Source organism: Tachypleus tridentatus, chromosome 13, assembly GCF_004210375.1.
Source record: "Tachypleus tridentatus isolate NWPU-2018 chromosome 13, ASM421037v1, whole genome shotgun sequence".
Taxonomy (NCBI): domain Eukaryota; kingdom Metazoa; phylum Arthropoda; class Merostomata; order Xiphosura; family Limulidae; genus Tachypleus; species Tachypleus tridentatus.
This window is the reverse complement of record NC_134837.1, coordinates 228,203,962-228,225,070: the sequence shown is the minus strand read 5'-3', so window position 1 is coordinate 228,225,070 and position 21,109 is coordinate 228,203,962. Positions and strand designations below refer to the sequence as shown.

General features: G+C 29.1%; 1 protein-coding gene across 7 annotated transcripts in view; it reads left to right on the top strand.

Annotated features, from left to right (window-relative positions):
* LOC143240849 (unconventional myosin-VI-like) overlaps positions 1-21,109 on the top strand; it is a 107,844-nt gene that overhangs the window by 60,069 nt on the left and 26,666 nt on the right. For all 7 annotated transcript variants that reach the window (XM_076484021.1, XM_076484020.1, XM_076484026.1 and 4 more), the window contains 9 exons: positions 1,735-1,826; positions 2,067-2,139; positions 3,730-3,953; positions 4,216-4,513; positions 8,501-8,631; positions 12,354-12,561; positions 14,134-14,224; positions 16,335-16,485; positions 20,339-20,556. In XM_076484021.1, coding sequence (XP_076340136.1) covers positions 1,735-1,826; positions 2,067-2,139; positions 3,730-3,953; positions 4,216-4,513; positions 8,501-8,631; positions 12,354-12,561; positions 14,134-14,224; positions 16,335-16,485; positions 20,339-20,556 — 1,486 coding nt within the window. The remainder of the gene's footprint in view (positions 1-1,734; positions 1,827-2,066; positions 2,140-3,729; positions 3,954-4,215; positions 4,514-8,500; positions 8,632-12,353; positions 12,562-14,133; positions 14,225-16,334; positions 16,486-20,338; positions 20,557-21,109) is intronic.

Genomic DNA, 21,109 nt, shown 5'->3' with positions numbered 1-21,109 from the left:
TACAGGTCATGTAGCTTTTATAAATGAAATATTTCATTTTTAAACATAATATTTGTATGAATTCAGAGCTTTAAATTTTTGAAAAAATTCATTATGATAAGTTTTTAAGCATTTGTGAATTTTCTAGATTTGAGTTTAATATAAAATGGCACTAAATCCTCTACAGAGGAAAGTCTTTGTATTTTGTACAAAATAATGCTAATTTGTCCCTGTAAGGTAAATACAAGTGTAGCTTCAGCAATTGTTTGCCAATTGCTTTTTCTCAATTTCTGTTATCATACTATCAAGTTAAACATGTCATAAAAGGTCTTTTTTCTCTGATCTTCATTACTTTAAAGTAATAAATGCCCCAGTTCAGCAAAGATTTGTATGGAGGTTATAATATGTAGCTAAGAGAAAAGATATTTGTCACCAACTTCTGATAAAAGTGCATTTCTGATTTTTTAAAAAGTTTTGCTATGTTAATTTATACTTCATTTCAATTATAATGTTCAAGTGTTAAAAAATATGTTTTTCTTAGAAGAAAATAAGGTAGATTTAGTTGAACCATTTTTCATTCAATCATATCAATTTCATTTATTAAAAAGTCTGCTGTGTTATCTCTCATTTGTATTAGACCTTATCAGCTTGAGTAACTGTTTGAATGAGTAAAGAAAATCATTAAAAAGAAATGTATTACAGAATATATAAATGATTACAAAATGAACTTACAACTTATTATATACATTCATTGAAATTTTCCGATCAACAATTTTTAAAAAGTCTGTTAGCATGTAATTTGGGTAAGATAACAAAAAGTAATTTTTATTGTGTGTTAGTGATTGTAAATTTAGTTGTGTGGATTGCTTTGGGATTTAAAACAAAGATAAAATTTACAATTTTTATAAAATAAAAACTTTATAGGAAAGTTGTAAAAGAACCTGAGAAGATATAAAAATCAATAACCAAAATCTACAACAAAGGTAGTTATGTTTGTTTCATAAAAACTTATTACAATGAAATATTTTCATATTTGTAAAGCTACAGACTCCTAGAAATATCACATAAAAATAAGATATTTGCAAAATATACATAAGAAAGGAATTCCAAAGATTTTAGCTATTTCATGTTTTTTTTTGTAATACAATAAAAAATATCAAAATTATATCTCATATAGTTAAGTAATGCATATTGTTAGGTTTACTTATTCAAATGTTTGTGGTCCAGTTTACATTTCAGCTTTTTCATCAGCAGTTTTTAAGTGGCTACATGTTTATTGATACTACTTGATACTAATGTGTGTTTTATGGTTCTAAAGTAAATTCATATCTACATTTAATGTAAGATGTTTGATAAGATATGAATCTAATCATTGTCTAGCTTGTAAAACTGTACTTTGAAATACTTAACATCATGCTTGGATAGGTTTAATTTTTTGCTTTGACACTCTGTGTACCCTCTTCAGAGTTTTGCACACAGTTTCTACAAAAATATGGGATCTGCTACACTTTTTTCATTGTTGCAATCAATCACAATTTAACCTATTATGTTTTCATGTAATAAAATAATGACATTAGTATTTGCCTTTCATACTCCTTTTTCCTCATTATCTTCATAATTATTGAAATATTGTACATGTGTGTGTGTGTGTGTGTGTGTTTATACATGAGGTTTACATATCATAAAAGTTGATTCTAAACTGACATTTATTTTAATGTGACAGTTAGATCAATTATTATTTTGGTATTCATCTAGAATATTTCCAGAAGAACAGTTTTGAGCAGTTTTGTATCAATTACAGCAATGAGAAGCTTCAACAGTTTTTTAATGGAAGAATCCTTAAAGATGTAAGTTGCACTTTCAAAATTAATCTGCTTTTTTCTTTAGTGTTAACTAAATTCATAACAATTTTTTTTATCTGTTGATGGTGTTTTACTAGTATCAAAGCTAGAAAACTAATAAATAAAAATGCTCATCAGATTAATTTTTAATACTTTAATGAACTTAGACAGTTAATCAGTTAATCAGCCAGTTTGGCTAATACTGTAAAATATTCTAAACCTTTTGTTTTCAATTTAATATTTCAGGAACAAAATCTGTATGAAAAGGAAGGCTTAGGTGTTAAAAAGATTGAATATGTGGACAATCAAGATTGTATTGGTAAGAAACATGATTTAATTTTCAAGATATTGTTAATTTAGGACTGTTAATATTTGTGGTTTTAATTTTGCTTGAAAAATATAAAGTTAAGAAGTCATGATTTACAAATCATATTGTGTTTTAACCCTTTTACTGCTTGTACTACACAAAATCACTCCAGGTGCAACTTTTCAACTCTTAAGTTCAAAAATTTCTTGTAGTTCAATTCTAATATATTTCTATAAATGTTTTTGCCAGCAAATGATATTATTATATTGTAGTTATCCTATTTTATAGTTTTAATAAACTTTTAAAATGTCTAAACTTTTGTTTTTGCACTATGTCAGTAAGCATTTTAACTCTGCATTTTGTTTTGATGTTCATCAAGGCTTACATTTGTTCCCGTCAATTAAAGTCTATAGAAGTGCAAAGAAAATTAATTAGATTTCAGAGTGCTAGAGACAATGTAAGCTGAGCTATTAATTTTTTCATTGAGTACAAAAAATATTTTTCTCCCAGCACTGCATGTGTCTTTTAAAAATAGCTACACCCTATAGTTAAAAATGGTTGTAAATGGGAGCAAGTAGACTGCAGCATTATGCAAATTTCCACTTGTTTTAATCAAGAAATTATATATTCTTTCTTTTTTACTTATAATAACAGAATATGTAATTTGTAATTCTATTAAAGAAAACAAAATCTAGTAAATACATACAAGGTTTTAGACAAACACCATATGAAAAATAGGAAATCTAAAAAGTAAGGAAGAGTGTTAACTTTCTTTTCTATAAAAAAAAATGTTCCTAATAAAATTATAAAAGATGGAAATTGGTACAAGTACAAAATAAAATTACATGATTTTTAAAATGTAGAAACCTGACAATGTTGTGAACGTATGTGCAAAGTTTCAGGCAGTTAGACTCAGTGGCTTAATTTGTGAATTTAGAAAAATGTATGCATCAAATTAATGAACATGGAAAAGGAAGAGTTAAATAGTTACTGCTTGTATGCAGGACTTATGGTATACCAGGTTTCCAGGCTCTTATAACACTATAAAAATAGATCTGACTTTTAAAGTTGTTTCTAAATTTGTCATTAGAAACAAATGGTCTATTTTTTCCAATATATAGTAGTATTTTTAACGTCATTAAACATCACAGAGAAGATTGGTACAGATTTTAGTTTCCATAATTATGTGGACTTTTAGATTTCTGATGTTTGACTTCCAGTCAGTAAACTTGTGTTGATAAGTAGATTTTCAGTTAGAAACAGTTGTTGCTGAAAGTTTCAAAGAGCTTTACACAATTCTACATCTCATAGAAAAGATTGCTTAAATGCTTTACCTTTAAAGTATTGTATACTTTAAATTGTGTAAAAATGCTTTGTGTATGTTTTGCTTTTGTGTAAGATGCATAACTTGCATGAAATTGGGTCAAAAATGTTCTTGTGACAAAGGAGAGATTACCACCCTTCCTCTTCATTGGCTTGAGTTACTGTTCTAGCTCTTACAATTTATTGTGTTATCTTACAAATAGTAGATAGTAGTCTCTGTGTATGTATTTAAGAAAAATTGATGTTAAATTTATAGTTGGATCATGATTTTATTTACAGATCTTCTGGAGTCAAAAGGTGTTGGTATCTTTGATCTTCTGGATGAGGAAAGTAAGTTACCTAAGCCTAGTCACAATCATTTTACAGCAGCGGTACATAATAATTACAGCAAACACTTTCGCTTAGCTGTGCCACGAATGTCAAAACTTAAGGACCATCGTGAAGTGAGAGATGATGAAGGATTTCTGATTCGCCATTTTGCAGGAGCTGTCTGTTATGAAACAGTACGTTGCATTCTCATTTTTTTCAGACTAGTAAAGAAAACCAACTACAGGCATAAGTTTAACTTAACAAGTAAAATGTGCAAATTTTCATGAATGCTGCTTTAATAACCTTTGCCAAATACTTAGTGCCTAACGAAAGTCAAAATACTGTTTAAAGGTTATATGACATAATCTACAAAGTATTGGAATGTAAGATTGAGTTGAAAATTTTAATCAGTTAAAGTATGTATTCCAAACATAAATTTTTTAATTTTTTATGTAGGAAAAATTCTTAGAGAAGAATAATGATGCCCTTCATGCCTCATTAGAAGCCCTAATTTTAGATTCTAAGAACAAGTTTCTGAAGCAGTTATTTTCTGTTGATGATGCAACTACTAAGACATCAAAAGGCAAGCTGACCTTCATCAGTGTTAGTAACAAGTTTCGTTCTCAACTAATGGAACTGATGACCAAGCTTTGCAGCACAGGAACACACTTTATTCGTTGTGTTAAACCTAACTTACAGATGGTTGATCACAAGTTTGAAGGTGGTCAGATTCTAAGCCAGTTGAGATGTGCTGGTGAGTAGGTCTACATGAATTCTAAGAAAACTGTGTAGTTTCTGTTCTTTATTTTCCTTTATTCAAAATAAATTTTATGTTAAAGTAAATTAAAGAACAAAGGGTACTGGTTAAAATTCAATGCCAAGTATGCATTATTGTCATAGCATAACACAACTGAGATTAGACATGCAGAGTTCTTCCAACATAACATGAAAAGGCTACTGTATCACAAAGAAACATACAGAAAAAAAATGGTAAATAATAAAAATAACATTAATAGTAATTTATAATAAATGTAAAAGACACAATTCATTGTATAATATTATTGCAACAACTTTTGCTTTCTGATTGGTCATCTAGTGCATGAGTTGCATGCCCCTGACAGATGGTGTTTTTTTACAGTCTAATTGAATGCTCATGCTTTACAGTAAATGTGTAATAATTAAAGTACAGTGTCTTTATTTTTGTGTAAGCATCTGGTCATCCCTACTTCACAGTTTTAATTCTATTCACAAACTGAAATTAAAAGTGTAATATTATGTCAGTGTATACACCAACATTTTGTTTAACCCTCTCACTATAGGTAGGTCAAACTGCATGTCACAAATTGCTACATAATTAGATTCAAAATATATATAATCTACCTACTTGTCAATGTATTTGAATAAACTTGGCATTAAAATTTGGTTAGTAAATCAAATTTTAAAATTATACTAATTTTAAGTTCTTAATCTTATAAGCAAATATTTACAAAAATCATCAATGTCCCTTAGTATGAGAACTGTGACATTTGTTCTCTAGGACTTTTCCCTTCTGTTACCTGCTGGGTCAGCAGTAAGTCTATGGATTTACAATGCTAAAATCAGGGGCTCAATTCCCCTGGGTGGACACAGCAGATAGCCTGATTGGCTTTACTATAAGAAAACACACACTTTCCCCTTCTCTGAATTATTTACTACCTTTCTCTGAAGTATAAAATTTAATATAGATTGATCATTATAATACAGATATCATTCAAGCAAAGTCTAGTTTTTACAGCTTTCAATCTTATTTATTTATGGAACCATAAACTAGGAAATCAGATCCATTTTCTGCATGCACCTGTTACATCCTTTCTTTTACAAATTGCTAAGAATTCTCTCTGATAATTTATACTAAGTCACTTGCAGCCAATAGAAAGACTAAGTTTTAATCTGTTGAATGAAATAATACAACATTGTTTTCATTATAGAGCATTGTCAAATTCATCTTCCTTTCAGAAGTTTATCTTGTTGTGTTCAGATTGAGCAGCAAAAGGAATTAAACTCTTCTTGTCTTAGTTAGAAAGCCAGTTAAATTGTAATAGTTATAGGACTGATTACTTCTTGTATGGTATTATTCTGTGTTCTAAGGTACAGTATTTAAGAAAATAATAATTATTTAGTGTTAGATTATTACAAAGAAAAGTAGGCTTAAATTGCATCAAATATAAGCTACAAAACAGAAAAGATCAATAGTAAGTACTATACTTCTTGTTTTTCAACTATATTCTTTATTTATTGGTGTAAATGTAACTAATATGCAAAAATTAGGAACTTATTAGTTTAAATAAAGTTGTAAAATGAAAAACAAAATAATAAAAAAAATTCTTCTTGAGGTATGCTCACAAACATTATAATTTATGTCACTGATTATAGTAACATGAGCTATAATTTCAGTGAATGATTTATAAGTTGTGTGGAAAGATTATTTGTTAGATACCATTCAAAGGACAATAAAACAATAAAATTAAGTATAAACAGATGTAGACTGTTCCAAGTTTCAAGCTTTTTAGAATAATTTCAGTTTCCTGTCAGGACCTGTAGTCATTCTAGAAAGAAAAAAATGGGTAATTTAGATTTATTTTGTATTTTAATGGTGATTACAAGGTTAGTGAAATTAATTGGATTTATATGAAGCTAGGGTAGAGAAAATAACAAATAAGATATAAAGTTTCACCAAAAGACATTTGATATTCATTTATGGAGATCTCAGAAGACACACAAAAGAAATTTGAAATTTTTCAGAGAGAGAGAAAAGCATTTTAAATGTCAACTGGTGTTGCTATTTCAACTTCTGTATAATTTCTGATGAAGTAGTGCACACTTTGGGAACATAACAAAATGATTAGAGGGGTGTCTCTATCAAACTGTGTAATTTACATATAAATGTATATGTCCATAATTGAAGCAGCGATCAGATGAAAAATCTGATTTTGGTGTGTAATAAATGGAGAATACAATCTTAATAGAAGAATCAACCCTTTTAAGGGATTTGAAAGAATTACCTGATTTTGTAGTTTTATATCTTAATTCAATTTTTGTGTCACTTGCAAATATGTACTAATTTTAAACTGCAAGTAGAAAAAATTCTGAATCACTTTATGGAAAATTCACTTAAACTGTAAGAATGCGAGTGCAAAACTTGACCTCTGACCCTTACAGCCCAGCCAAATTGTGTGATCACTTGTTGAGCTTTTCATTTTTCACATAAGTCCATATATTTACAAGAATGAATATATAAACATTTTATGTCGGGTAAGTCATTCTTGGGAGTATTCTATTGGCACTTTTTCTCTTGAAATATTGATTCATCACATTTGTTGTTTGTTTGGGATTATTGTCTTGCTGGAATATAAATTCCTAAACATTGAATCATGATCCTAAGGAAGTAGCATAATAGTTCTGAATTTACATCTAGTCCTCAGTAGTCAGATTGTGTACAATACTGTGTCTGTTTCCATGCTAAGAGGAAGATCCAAACTCATATGGATCCCCACAATGTTTCACAATAGATATTGTGCATTAATTTTCATACCATTCATATTCTACTCTTCTTTGTAAAACAAACAACTGTTGACTGTTTTTAGGAACAATTTTAGCCTGGACTATTTTAAAGAGCACACCTGTTTTAGATCTGATGCCCTTTAGTTTGACACTTGTTCTCAGCAGTGGTTTCATACTACTTTTTGATACTTTTTATCTTACTGTTATCAATGCAACATTCACACTTGTATTTACAGCTTAGTTTTGGGCAAGATTAGTCATTGTAAATTTCATAAAAACGTGTTGTATTCTGGGATTTGTAACATCACTTTCAAAACATTTGGTTTTCTATCTCAACCACTTTTATTATTAAATGTGACTATTTTACTCACCTTCTTCAGAGTCTTGTTTAAGTTCCTAAGTAAATATGGGTCAATTACAATTTTCAAATATAATTATCAGTATTTCAGTCTTGAGAGCTATGGATAAATTTTCATTTCTGCATATGAGCAGAGTATGATTACTTGTAATAATATAGACCTTATATTGGTGTAACACTTTTCTTTGTTCAGGTAACATCTAATCACAACATTATTAGCACATGTTTGTATTCTGGTACAGCACATTTTCACATGATAAGGAGGTGCATTCATGTTGTATTTGCCTTTTATACCCATTTTTTCTCACCATTTCTGCATCAGTCTTAACATCTTAAGTGTGTATTTATATAAATATATACAGGCACACATGCATATTTATATCATTTGATTTTTCATCATATATTTTTGTGACATATTCAAAGGAATGAAAACTAATCATTATTCTGGTGAAAATGCTAACTTATTGTATTATACATAAATAAAACCAGCATATGTTTTACAGAACTGGGGAGAAAAAAGAGAATTGTATGTTTTACTAACAGTTGTCTTGTTTTTCCTCAATTCTGTATTTATGGATTTCACAAAGTACTGACAGTTTTAAGTATCAATTATGTAAAATGTGCTTTATTGTATATATCTTACTTTGTAGATTTTTATGGACAAACAAAAATGATGGCCCATAGAGTGTTTTTAGAAAAGCTTCTGTTTTAGTTATGACAGATATGTATATCTGAATGTTATGTATAAATGTATTGTGTTATAATTTGCTTGTGTGTTAATATTTATTTGACCAATGAAAAATGTGTTAAAATATTAAAGTGTTTCTGGTTTTCCATCCTTAGGTATGACATCTGTCTTAGACTTGATGCAGCAAGGGTTTCCTTCACGTGCTCATTTTACTGATCTGTACAACATGTACAAGCGGTACCTTCCTTCCGAGTTGGCTCAACTTGATGCACGACTCTTCTGTAAGGTTAGGTTGACATCTGCTGTAGTTTGTGTTATTTCACCAAAATACTTATTGATACTCATTTCCCAAGTTCCATCTTTAGAGTTTTTATCCTAAAACTTGTAATAAATTAACACTTATATAAACAAGTGTTTTATAAAAGGTTATCTCTTTAAATGAACTTGTAGCTCAACAAAAAATTGTTCATTTTCTGATAACTCTTTAAAAAACTTATTGCCAGTAATTTTGTTTTCTTTGTAGTTTAGACTGTAACATAACCATCATTATAGTACTTGGAGTTTAATCAGAAAATAAATGTACACTGTCAATCACTGTTCCTTCTCCTAATGCTTAAATTCAATATATACAGAAATGTTGTATTTTATGTGTATTTTGTATGAAAATAATATTACAATTGTATTTTATTCTAAAGGGCTAACTTTGTTATTTTGTAATGATTAAACAATAACTTATTATTGACAAAACGTTTAGTTATATAATTCATTTTTCTCATTAACATTTGAAATTCCTATCATCACTGAATGATCAAATCAATTTCAGTAGTATATGCCATGGACCTTTATAAGTTTTTCTTAGGTTATTTTGACTTAGCAAGTCATTTTAAAAATGAAGATTTTTCTGTCATGAGCTTAGCCTCTCCAGTGGTTGAATAGCAATATTAAAGGTTTGTAATGCTAAAAACATGTTTTCTGTACCCATGTGGGGCACAGCACAGATAATCCATTGTGAAGCTTTGTGCTTAACAACAAACAAGTTTTAGATACAATGACTTAACTCCATACACAGAAGAGCAGTTTTTCCTCTAAAAGTCATGCTATTCTGCCTTAGAGATTTGTATATCACCCATTGTGAAACTTCCACCTAAAATGCATGTGAATTTGCACTATGCATGATGATGTATCATGCAGCAAAATGCTCCACCAGTAGGAATGCAATACACATCCTTGTGCCAAATGCTCCTTCTACGTTATGCTAATATATGTTTATCTTTACTAAGATTTGTAGAAGTAAATCTTCAATAATTTGCTTTGTATTATCAATTTTTAATGTAAATTTTTCTTATAGTTAGTAATAATTTGAGAAGTTTTTTTGTCTGTTGAGATTGTGACAGCCATCATGTATTGTGAAAGGCATAGCTCTAATCTAAAAATACCACATAAGAAGAGCAACATAACATTGTCCAACATGTGGTGGGACCATGTTGATTCCTGGACCCTCTTCCCTTCTTTCATCCTTACTACACATGTTTCTTCACTAATGTTGAAACTGAAATTGAGGAGGACAAAATAGTGATTTTTTCCACCCAATGGTTCTCTACCTGGTGAATATCCCTTAAGTTTTTCCTTTCTTCACCATGAACTGTTTTGTGGTGCCTACCTTACCAAATAACGTGTAGAAGTCATTGTTTAGACATTGTTTATTCTTCCTTAATATGTAACTCATAGGACTTAATATTTAGGCATTGTTTATTACTTCTCAGCATGTCCATGTACAGTATATCATTTAGCACTAGTTTATTACTCCTTAAATTGTAATATATATATATATATATATATACAATAATGTTTAATCATAGTTTCTTACTCCTTCACTCTCTCTCTCTGAACAGTCTTGGTCAAATTAACTGACCACATGATCACTTTGTACTTATTTGATGTTGTTACAATTTTGGTACTACTAATTTTTAATATAGCATGTGCCTCTTTACAAAATTTTTCAGACTTTCAGTAAATGCTAAAAGTCTTTCTTCCTATAATAAATCAGATGTTTTAGTGAATTATTTTTAATAGACTTAAAAAAAAAAAGAGAGATTTGTTTGTGAATATATTGAGTCTTTTTTTTTACTATTCTTAGGGCAAAACAGTTTTCATGTTAAGATTAAAAGTACTTTCTGTCATTTCAAAAATTTCAGGTTTACTTTATGTAATCTCTAGATCCTCCTAAGTACAGTTTGAACTGTTTCTGAAAGTAAAACTATATGTTACCTGTAATTTTCTCTACTGTCACTCTATACAAGGGTGGTCAGTTTGACCTGCCTTGTAATCACCAAAAGAAATCAAAATAAAATTAACTTACCTTTTTTTCTTTCTAGGATGACTACAAATTGTAACATGAAACTACATTTACATCTCTGTATCTTAAGTAGTTTTCAACTCGTAATAGTATATGTCTATTTGTACTTGAATTTTATTATTTTATTACCTTTTGAATTATGTCTAACTGCTGTTTGTTCCATTATGAGGTTTAAATGTGATTCACGCTACACTGTTAAATTACATTAAATGAGCTACTCCAAGATGCTTGCATGCATGCAGCGTGAAAATTTTTTATTATATACTTTACTTAATCTAACCTTAACTAGAGAGTTTCCTCTTTTTACATTTCAATTACTTGAAAATTATACTTTGCCTAAGTGATGACAATATTATAATGAGTAATTTACATTCAGTTACATACTTTATTGGAGTGATGGTGAATAAATTAAAGAAAAGGAGATACATAAAGAGCAGATGTCACATTTCTCAGCTAGGGGAAATTGAGGATTTTAAAAAAATATTTCCTTATAAAATTAAAAACTTAAAACTTACATAACTTGAACATTTGGATTATTGCTATGTTTTTATGTTGTGTTTGTTTGTATACCATGATGAAAAGTAAATTAATGAAATTTTAAACGTAACTAATTAAAACCTTGTAACATATGCAGAAAAAGGATGTCCCTAGCGAGACAGTTAAGATCCAGTTGTTATATATTGCTCATTAACTTTATTTCAACAGCTAGCAATGGGCTCAGAGTCTGATGGTTGAATGGTGATTTCTTAAGTGCCCTTAAAATTTGTTTAAACTACTGTCCTCCTCCCATGACTGGTGTGGGCCTTTGTGACTGATGGTTAAGGAGCTATGCACAGATACTTTTCACATGTTCCCTTCTCTCATAGCTGGTATTGACCCATAGAGACTGATGGTTGAGGAGAAGAATGTACTTGGTACAGTTTGAATGTGCCCCAATTTTACTGTGTATATTGATCTGTTCTTATCCTTGTGACACCTTTTAATAATTGGGCTTCTCACCTCTCCCTGTCCTTTAGTCAGGTGAAAAGTATACACTGATTGAGATGAAATGCAATTACCAATGATGTTTTCCACCATAGTGGTTTTGACATAGGGCTACCTTTTGGTGTTCTCAAAAGGAGAATCATTTAGGTATTTCTACACCAGTCCCTCCACTACTTCAACATAGAATTCTAGCTGTTCTGTCTATGGAACTGAGTCACTATTTCAGAAATTAACATTTTTTTAAACTGAAAATGTATTTCTGGGAAATAATCATCTTCCTACACATTACCATTTTTTCTTCCAACTTTCCTGATGCAATTTTATTGATTGCTTCATCAGAGAATGAGGATTTTTATTTGTGAATGTAGAGAGAGCATCTGTGCAAGGAAGTGTGTCCACTCCTGTTGTTGGAAGGTTTTGCTTATGCAGTAGCTCAGTTTTACATGTTTGCATATAAATGTTTGGTGGGAATTTCACAATACTGGTGGCATGCTGAAGCAGAATGGTATGATTTCAAGAGGAAAATAGCTGTTTCTGTTTGGAGTTATTTATTGAAATTACCCTTGCAGCTAAGGTAAATATTAACTTTTGTGAGCTCAAGATTCAGTTATTTATACTAAAGTTTTACATTTTATTCTTGAATTATTAATGTATGAATATGTTAATAGGCATTGTTCATGGCTCTTGGACTAAATGAAAATGACTTCAGGTTTGGGATGACAAAAGTCTTTTTCAGACCTGGCAAGTTTTCAGAGTTCGATCAGATAATGAAATCAGATCCAGAGAACCTGGCCTTTTTAGTGAAAAAAGTGAAAAAGTGGCTTTTAGCCTCACGCTGGAAGAAATCACAGTGGTGTGTGTTATCAGTCATCAAATGTATGTAGTTTAGGATATTTTTGGAAAACCATTTTCTTTATTACATTCTTGTTATGATAGAGAGACAGGGCTCATACACTTTCTTGAAACTGAGAAACATTTACATAAGTATTTTTGAGGATATTCTTTACCCTGCTTTTATAATGTTAGTTTTAGGGTATTGATAGTAGTATTTAACAGTATTAATTTGGTAGCTTGTTCTTGATGATATGGAAGGCAAGATGAAACCACATTTATTGTTAATGTATCTGAAGTATGTTTGTGAAATTTAAATTATTGTCTAATATGGGGATGATCTGAAATGTTAGTCATAAATAAAATAAATACATCCTAAGTTGTTACAACTTTGCCTTATGTGCAATTCATACTTTTTAATAATTCCATAATGTTTGTAACTACATCTTTCTCAGTTGTCAAGGGTATGAAATAGAAGTGAACAAATTGACACTGCAAGAACAAAGTTGCAAAATAACTCGTATCTTCTACATGAATTAGCAAGGAAATAGTAGTTTGTATAAATCATTTGCTTGCAAAAGTATATTTTTTCCTCCTTTCATGGGATTAATGTCTGTCAATGAGCATTTTCTAACAGCAGCACTTGACAAAACTATCAAAATCTCTTAAACTTTGTAGTATATTTTTGTGTTATTATTATGTTTTATGTCATATGAAATACTCAAAATCACATTTGCAATCATACTATTTCACAGGTAGTTATATATTTTGCTGCTTATGCTAGGATATATTTTTCTTGGAGAGATTAATTAATCTTGTTTGCTAATTTTTTGGTTAATTTGATTTACAGTTGATATAAATTACTCAGGATAAATTGCACTGATGATAGAAAAAAGCAATGATATTCAGTTAATTGGAGATATGATCAGTTATGTTTCACACATTGTACATGAGAACAAAGACCTTGTGTTTCAATTATGTTAAATTATTTTAATACATTTTCATTATGGGTGATTCTGTAATTGCATTCTAAACTTATTTTAAACTTAGTGCAGTGAGTTAAAATCTTAAGTTATTTTGTAATCTACTTACAGCAAAATCTAAAGTTTTGTTTTAGTCATATTGATTGTTTTGATGAGTATTTGGTAGTTTTTATGTATAATCATGACAAATACTTATAATATTATTTTCTCAGTTTTATGATTGATACTGTAAATTTGTAGTTTGAAATATATTAATATATAGTTTTTAATTGCAAACTTCACACTATAAATTCCAAAAAATCACTTAAATAATTCTTATTTTGAAGAAAATTCAAGAACTATTTGTTACTCTTTTTTTTCCCTGGTAGTGTGTGAATCCTGGTTTTTAAAAAACATTTTAAGTTTTTAGTAGCATTTTTTCCATCCACCTAAAAATATAGATATCATTCATTTTTGTGATTTGAAAAAATTTTTTGCCAAAACATTTATTTAGTCATTAAATTTTAATAGTATTCATAAAACTAGGCTAAAAAAAGTATGAACAGTGGTTAAGAAAACCAAGTAACTCATTTTTATTTGTAAAAGTTAATTATGCCTGTGTAAATTTTATGAACTTTCATAATATTTTTTTTAGTGAAAAACAAAATCCTGTATAGAGCTGCAAACCTAATCATCATTCAGAAAAATATTAGAATGTATCAAGCGAGAAAGAAATATCGACCAAGGTGAGAAACGGAATTTTTGTTTATGTTATGTTTAAGGATGAATGTTATGTATGAAATCTTCTGTACCTTGTCAGCCCTTAATAAAATTCCTTCTTAAATTTTCTAAGATTTAATTCTGTTCAGCAAGCCATATTTATACACAGTTTTAAACAAAATTTAACTATGCTTTGTAACACTTACTGTATCAAACTGTTGAACTTGGGTAATCATACAAGGTTTTTTTATATTACATTGTCATAGGACATTAAACATAAAACATTTAGCTTACCAGCACTTCCATACATACACACACACACCCAAAAGGTTTAACTGTTGTATTATAATGATTTTTATAGACAAATTAGCAAATGACATCACAACTGCAATGAATATAAAGCTATGGTGGAGCAGAATGTATCAAAACTACATTTTGACATTGTTAGGCATTTCATTCATAGTGTGATGCCACCAAAGTTTACTGGTCTGGGGAAGGGCTTGTTATTGTCTTTTCCATTGTAATATATTCAAATGTTCAAATGATATGTGCTCATATTAGAGGTTTAGAATTTCCAAGATGGGGATGTCTCTTATACTTAATGAAACTGGAAAACAGAAATATAGCTCAACTTGAGGTCTCAAGACCATTGTAGTGGAGACACACAAGAAATCATGACCTGTCAATGATAAGAAAAGTGTGGGGTATATTATAATGTGAGAGTCCATTAACATAACAGTTAATGACAAAAGCCGTCCACTTATGTGAGGCAACAATACACAACATCATGAAGAAGGATCTCTGTGGAAAAATGATACAAACCATCTGTATGCTGTTTTCATATCCATTCAGCCGTCTCATACCTTAAGCACCTGGAAAATGAAATGGGTATTCATTCCATACATTGCCAATTGCAATACAGTGTATTTGTGTAAGATTGAACTGGTCAAGTAGGTACTAGGAAATACTCGTTCTTGTACACAAGATGGTCTCAAGAAAGACTGCAAGAATGGATGGTGTGCTTCAGACTTTACAGCTTTGTGTCATATTCTGTTTTAAAAGAAATTGTACTGCATGGTTGTTGTCATGATGCAAAGTTCTCAGGAAGAGTATAACTGGACATTGGGATATGAAATATAATGATGTGTTTAGGCTTCAGTATCAATTTAAAATAACATAGTGGATATCTCTTTTTCTTCATGTGATGGCTTTAGCGTACAAAAAACAATTTATTGTAGTTTAGTATTTTAATCAACATAAATTTATCTATCTCTAAACTTTTCTTATAGTTCGAACAGCTTTTCCCTGGTGGCACTGCATTAAACTTGAAGGGTTATAATAGTAACATTTGGGATTTGATTCCTACTTTGGACAAAGTACAGAAAATATACTTTGTGGCTTTATTCTAAACAATAAACAAACAGTTATGTAACAGTCTTTCACTGATCAGACCAGCGCTCTCCTCTGTTACTGTATTTGTATCTGAGCAACACTATCTTTTATTATTACAAGTAAGTTCTGACATTTGAAGAGTATTTTTACATGAAAGTGATATTTTTTGTAATATTCATTAACAAGATATGAATAATATAGTATTCTTACTAAAATTAAATATAAAGACCTTTTTTTTTTTTTTTGATTTACTGCTTGTCACTGAGTTTTACTGGTTTTGGGAAATCCCCTCTCCTCTCATAAGAAATACTGGATAATGACAAATTGGAAAGACTAAACTACCTTTTTGTTTTTAAAAAAAATACATTATATGCTTGATGTTGCTTCTTTTATTTGCTTTGGTCCAGTGTTACTAATTGTGGGTAGAACATTTTGTTTAAATGGTGTAACTTGGAGACAAGTGATGAATCAATGATAGATTAAGTTTCATATTTATTTTTAGTATTCAAACAGCCTGTCTTTTGAATAATTTAGAAGAATAGTTAGTAGTATCGATGCCATACATTCTTAAAATCCCATATAAAAATAAGTTCACTATGGTGAATAAATTACAAATAAAGACAACACACATTTTTTCTTGAGTCTTGATATTTAAGCAGCTGCCTTCACATTCAAGCATTTCTTCTTCATTACTTTCTTTGAGATTCTAAGGTTTTGGCTCTAATGTAAAGTTTATTTACACAGATACTTAGGAATCTTGAAGGTGAAATCCTTACAGGACCAGCTTAAGCAAATGACAGCACTAGTCAACCAGATGAAATCAGACAAACAAGAGTCATTGTCACAAGTACATGTACTTGAGTCAGAAATGTTGGAGTTTATTAAAAAACTAAAGGTAAACCCACTATTTAATTAGCTCAATAGTGCGTAGAATTGTAGTTTGTTTTTCTCTCTCTAAGCCAGTGCTTGCAGCTCATGAATATAAAATATATGTCTGACTGATTTAACCACATCTCAACGGGCTTGGTATAATATACACAAATTCATATGCACATTTGCACATGTTAAGTATTCATCCTATATCTTTTGTTACATTATGTGTACCTTCACAAAATTTGACAGACATTTAGTAAATAGTACAAGATTTTTTAGTATTTTTACTAAAGAATTGTTTGTGAAAAGATCAAGTATGTGTTGTTACTGGTCCAAGTGCAAATTGATTTTATGTTATGATTAAAAACTATTCTTTGTTCCAAAAATCTCACATATTATTTGTGTAATCTCTAAAACTGCTAAATGTATCTCAAACATTTGTTTTTAGTCAGATTTTATATTTTGTTATTTTTTGTACACTATGTGGGGTATGTCAACCTCATAACCATCATAAAAAAGTAGGAAATAAATATGAATTATGTTTTCTTTCATGCTGGAATGACTACATATTATAACACAAAAGTACAAATGTTTAGTCTAAATAGCTTAAAGTCTCATAACGCTATATATTTTTTATTATACTCAACTTCCAGTCATGCCTAGCTAACATTACATAACTTACATTGATGAGGTGCATGTGTATTCAGCATATTTATCGAATAATATACAACAGACCTTTATTCGTCCCTTTCTTGACTGTGTTTTAGAGGACTAGTATTTTATAATATACAGTCACATTTCAATGATTATACATTATATATATATATATGTATAAAGAGTATTACTATTTAGATATAAATTAGTAAATTTATTTTTCTTAAAATATAGAACAATAAATCAAGAAGTAAAGCAAACTATTGTCTCTTCTCACTGTGACCTTTAATAGGTTGCTAAGCCTTTTAAAATTTCACACATGGAGGATATCAAACAAAAATTTTTTAGGTTTTATATACATATACAGTTGAATAACCAAAAAACACAAAAATAATAAATAACCATACTGATACAATAGAATTGCACTATAATTTATTAAGCCTAGTAACTAAGCTGTATTTAGGTCTAAAAAAATATGAAACTTTTATATAAGACTAAAGACACAACCTACCTCCTTGAAATCTTGATACAGAAGAATGTGGTAGCCTTTTCACAGATTGAAATGTCTGAGAAATTCATAAGGGGAACATTCTGAGCTGTCAGTTGGTCATTCACATGTTATACATTTTAGTAAGAGTGTATAAGGGACTGTTTCTAGAAATGGAAAAAGCTAAACACAGCAATTATGTTTCTTTCAGTACATAAGCCAAATCTCAGCAATTAAGACATGAAGCTCTTATTTTAAATTCTAACTTGTAAATATTGATAATATGAGTTCCTAATTTTTACAAATCTATAGACTTAGTATATTGACATCACAAACATTTAATTTTAACCAGTACTGCACATTACTTACTAAAATTTGTATTTAGGTGTTTTCTTTTAATATTTACTTTTAAATTAAGAAATTAACTCATATATAATATTAAAGTTTGAAATATAATCTAGAATGTGATTCCAAACTTATTGAAAAATTTGTAAAATAATAGTTCAATAAAATTTTAAGTGGAAGTCAACAAATACAATGACATGGCTTTTGACTTGTGACCTGTTGCAAAAAGGTTAAAATTTACTCTTAGTACTTTGCTGCAATAACCATTTAGTAGATATTTGAGAATAGCATTATCACAGCAATAGTCTAATAAGTATATCAAAAACAAATAATAAATAGAACAAGCAGGTTACATCAGCTTTTAGTCATTCAGTGTAACTCTTTGAAGATGGTGTTGACTAGGTGAAAAGACAAATTCTTTCTAAGCCTTGGAGAAATTGACCTTATCATGCCAATTCACTGGTCATCATGTTTGTTGAATTTCATTTAAAATATTATTGAAATACTATGTTATGAATTTATGCCATTAAGTTTAGTATCAAACTGTAGATTATAATTCAGATTTTTGTTATGCATTATTTTTCTTAATTGAAAAGTAAGTATTAATAAAGTATTGATTTTTCTGTGTCACGTAGTATATTGAATGCAGCACTGGTTGAAATTAGATGTTTATCATGTCACAATACAAAATCTATAGTTTTCTGCAAATTAGGAACTCAAATAACTGACATTGAAAAGCTAGATTTGAAAATAAGAACCTTGTGTCTTTTCTATTTACTGAACCATTACTGTATTTAGTGAGTAACACAGTGGCCCTCCTCGCCTGTTTCTGTTTTTGCAAATGGACTCTTATGTGCATGTAATTCTGTATGTGAACATGTGAATAACCACTTAAAAGCTCAGAAAGTCTTGTAAGTGATCTTATTAGCTATTTTCAAATGTAATGGTGTCCTTTTTTTCTTTTTTTTGGCTATACAAATGTATATATAAAACCTAAAAGAAAAAATATTTTGTTTCACATCCTCCACATATGAAATTTTTTAAGGCTTAGCAAGTTATGACAAGCAGCAAAGGTCATAACTGGAAGAGATAATTGTTTGCTTTATTTACTCTTTAGTGTTTAAAAAAAAATAAATTTATGAAGTTGTTTCTAAATAAGAATAATCTGTATACATATACAATTTATAATAATTGAAATTTTACTGTATTTTACAAAATACTAAGCCACTATAACACAGCTGAGATAGGTCACTTATATACTATCAGATACAGTAATATGAGTGCATGTGCTCCATCTCACTGTAATTTCTTTATTATTAGCCAAGCATAGCTAAAATTCAACATAATAAAAATAATGAATCTATATAATTGTATAATGTAATGAAATTTAAGTTAATTAGTGTAAACATTAAGTTTTCATGTTAAAACCTGTAGTCGTAGAATGAAAAAGGTGTAATTTACATTTATTTCCTAATTTTATGTTGTGGTTATGAGATTGGTCAAATTAATTGAAACAATACAGAGATTCATTGGTAAAAATAACATAAAATATAAACGTTTTTCTTGAAAAAAGTTTGGTAAAACTATCTGATCATTATAAGAATTTCACTTGTGAAATTTGAAAATTTTTTGATGCATAAAAGTATTTTTAATCTTGAAATGAAAATTACTTTGCGTGTTTGACAGGGAATAATTGAAAATAAAAAGGCATTTGAAAAACATTGATTGCTAAACCTTGAGACTTAATAAAAAAAAATCTCATGTTTTGCATATGGACACATTGTAATATTTACTGATAATCTGCCAAATTTCATGAATATGTGCTTACTAATTTAAAATGATAGCATGAAAACTATAATAAGCACAAAATGGTTATGAGGTCAATCCCAGGGACTGAGCCCATGGTGAAAGGGTTAATGTTGGCAACTTTTGATTGTTAAAATATATTCCAGAAGCCATGAAAGTGATAAACAGTGTTATCTATTCATTCCTCATATAGCTAGTGGAAAATGTAACATAAATATATCAAGTATGTGTAAAATGGTTAAAGAAGAAGCCTAATTTGTTTAATTTTTTTGGAAACAAAACCAGAAAAATATGTATATCGTATATCATTTTTCACATAATTTTAATTCACAATTAGTAAAATACATAAAATATAAATTAACATTTAAAAATGTAAGATTGAAAAATCCTACATGTTCAAAATTGTATAAACTATGTAGAAAAATGTCCATAGTGTATATTCTATTCACAATATAATACTTATAATAAGTAAGGTATACCCAGGAATTTTTACAAGGTAGGTTAAACATAAGTTACTGTTTTTGGGAAAGTAACGTTGAGTTAAAAGAAACGAAAATTACTCGTGAATTAATATTGGCTTTAGACAACAGATATGAAGGAAGCTGAAATTCAGAAGAACTACACAAACATGATGAAAGCCATGGATAATACTTTAGTAACATTGAAAGGTAAGCTAGAAAAGCAGAAGATTGCAGAAGAACAGAAGCGTTTACAAAAAATTCAAGAAGAGATGGAGAGAGAAAGAAAGAAGAAAGAGGAAGAAGAAAGAAAGAAACGTGAAGAAGAAGAAATTAGAAGAAAGTGAGGAAACATAAACACTTTATTATATAATCAATGAATATGAATTATATGTTTTGTAATAAAGTCACAGACTTTAAAAGAAATGTTTTAAAGATGGTGCATTCATAACTCTTATGATACTATGCTGCATTTAAAAACCCAGTTATTGACTGCACAATAAAGATTTTATCTTTAGTCATGATATAAGAACATGTATTTCTAAAACAGTAAAATCCACTTACTTTAAAGTGTAAATCCTGTTTGTACAGTTGAAATATGAGAAGTTTATTAAAATGAACACCTTTCTTTATCAATGTTTGCACTAAAAAGATTACAAACAACAACTCTGTTGCATAGATCCGGTGGTGTATATTTTTTAATTAGAGTAAATTTATAAAGCCTTTTATTTTTACATTCTAATAATAGAAGGATAAGAAAATTATATTTCTATCATTTAATTTGAATTTTTACTTTGTTTAAAATCTGGAGCATTTACAAATAGTTGAAGAACATGTTTTTATTAACTTCTGTTTAAACCATAAAGCACAAATAAAGCTTGGACTTTAATAATTTG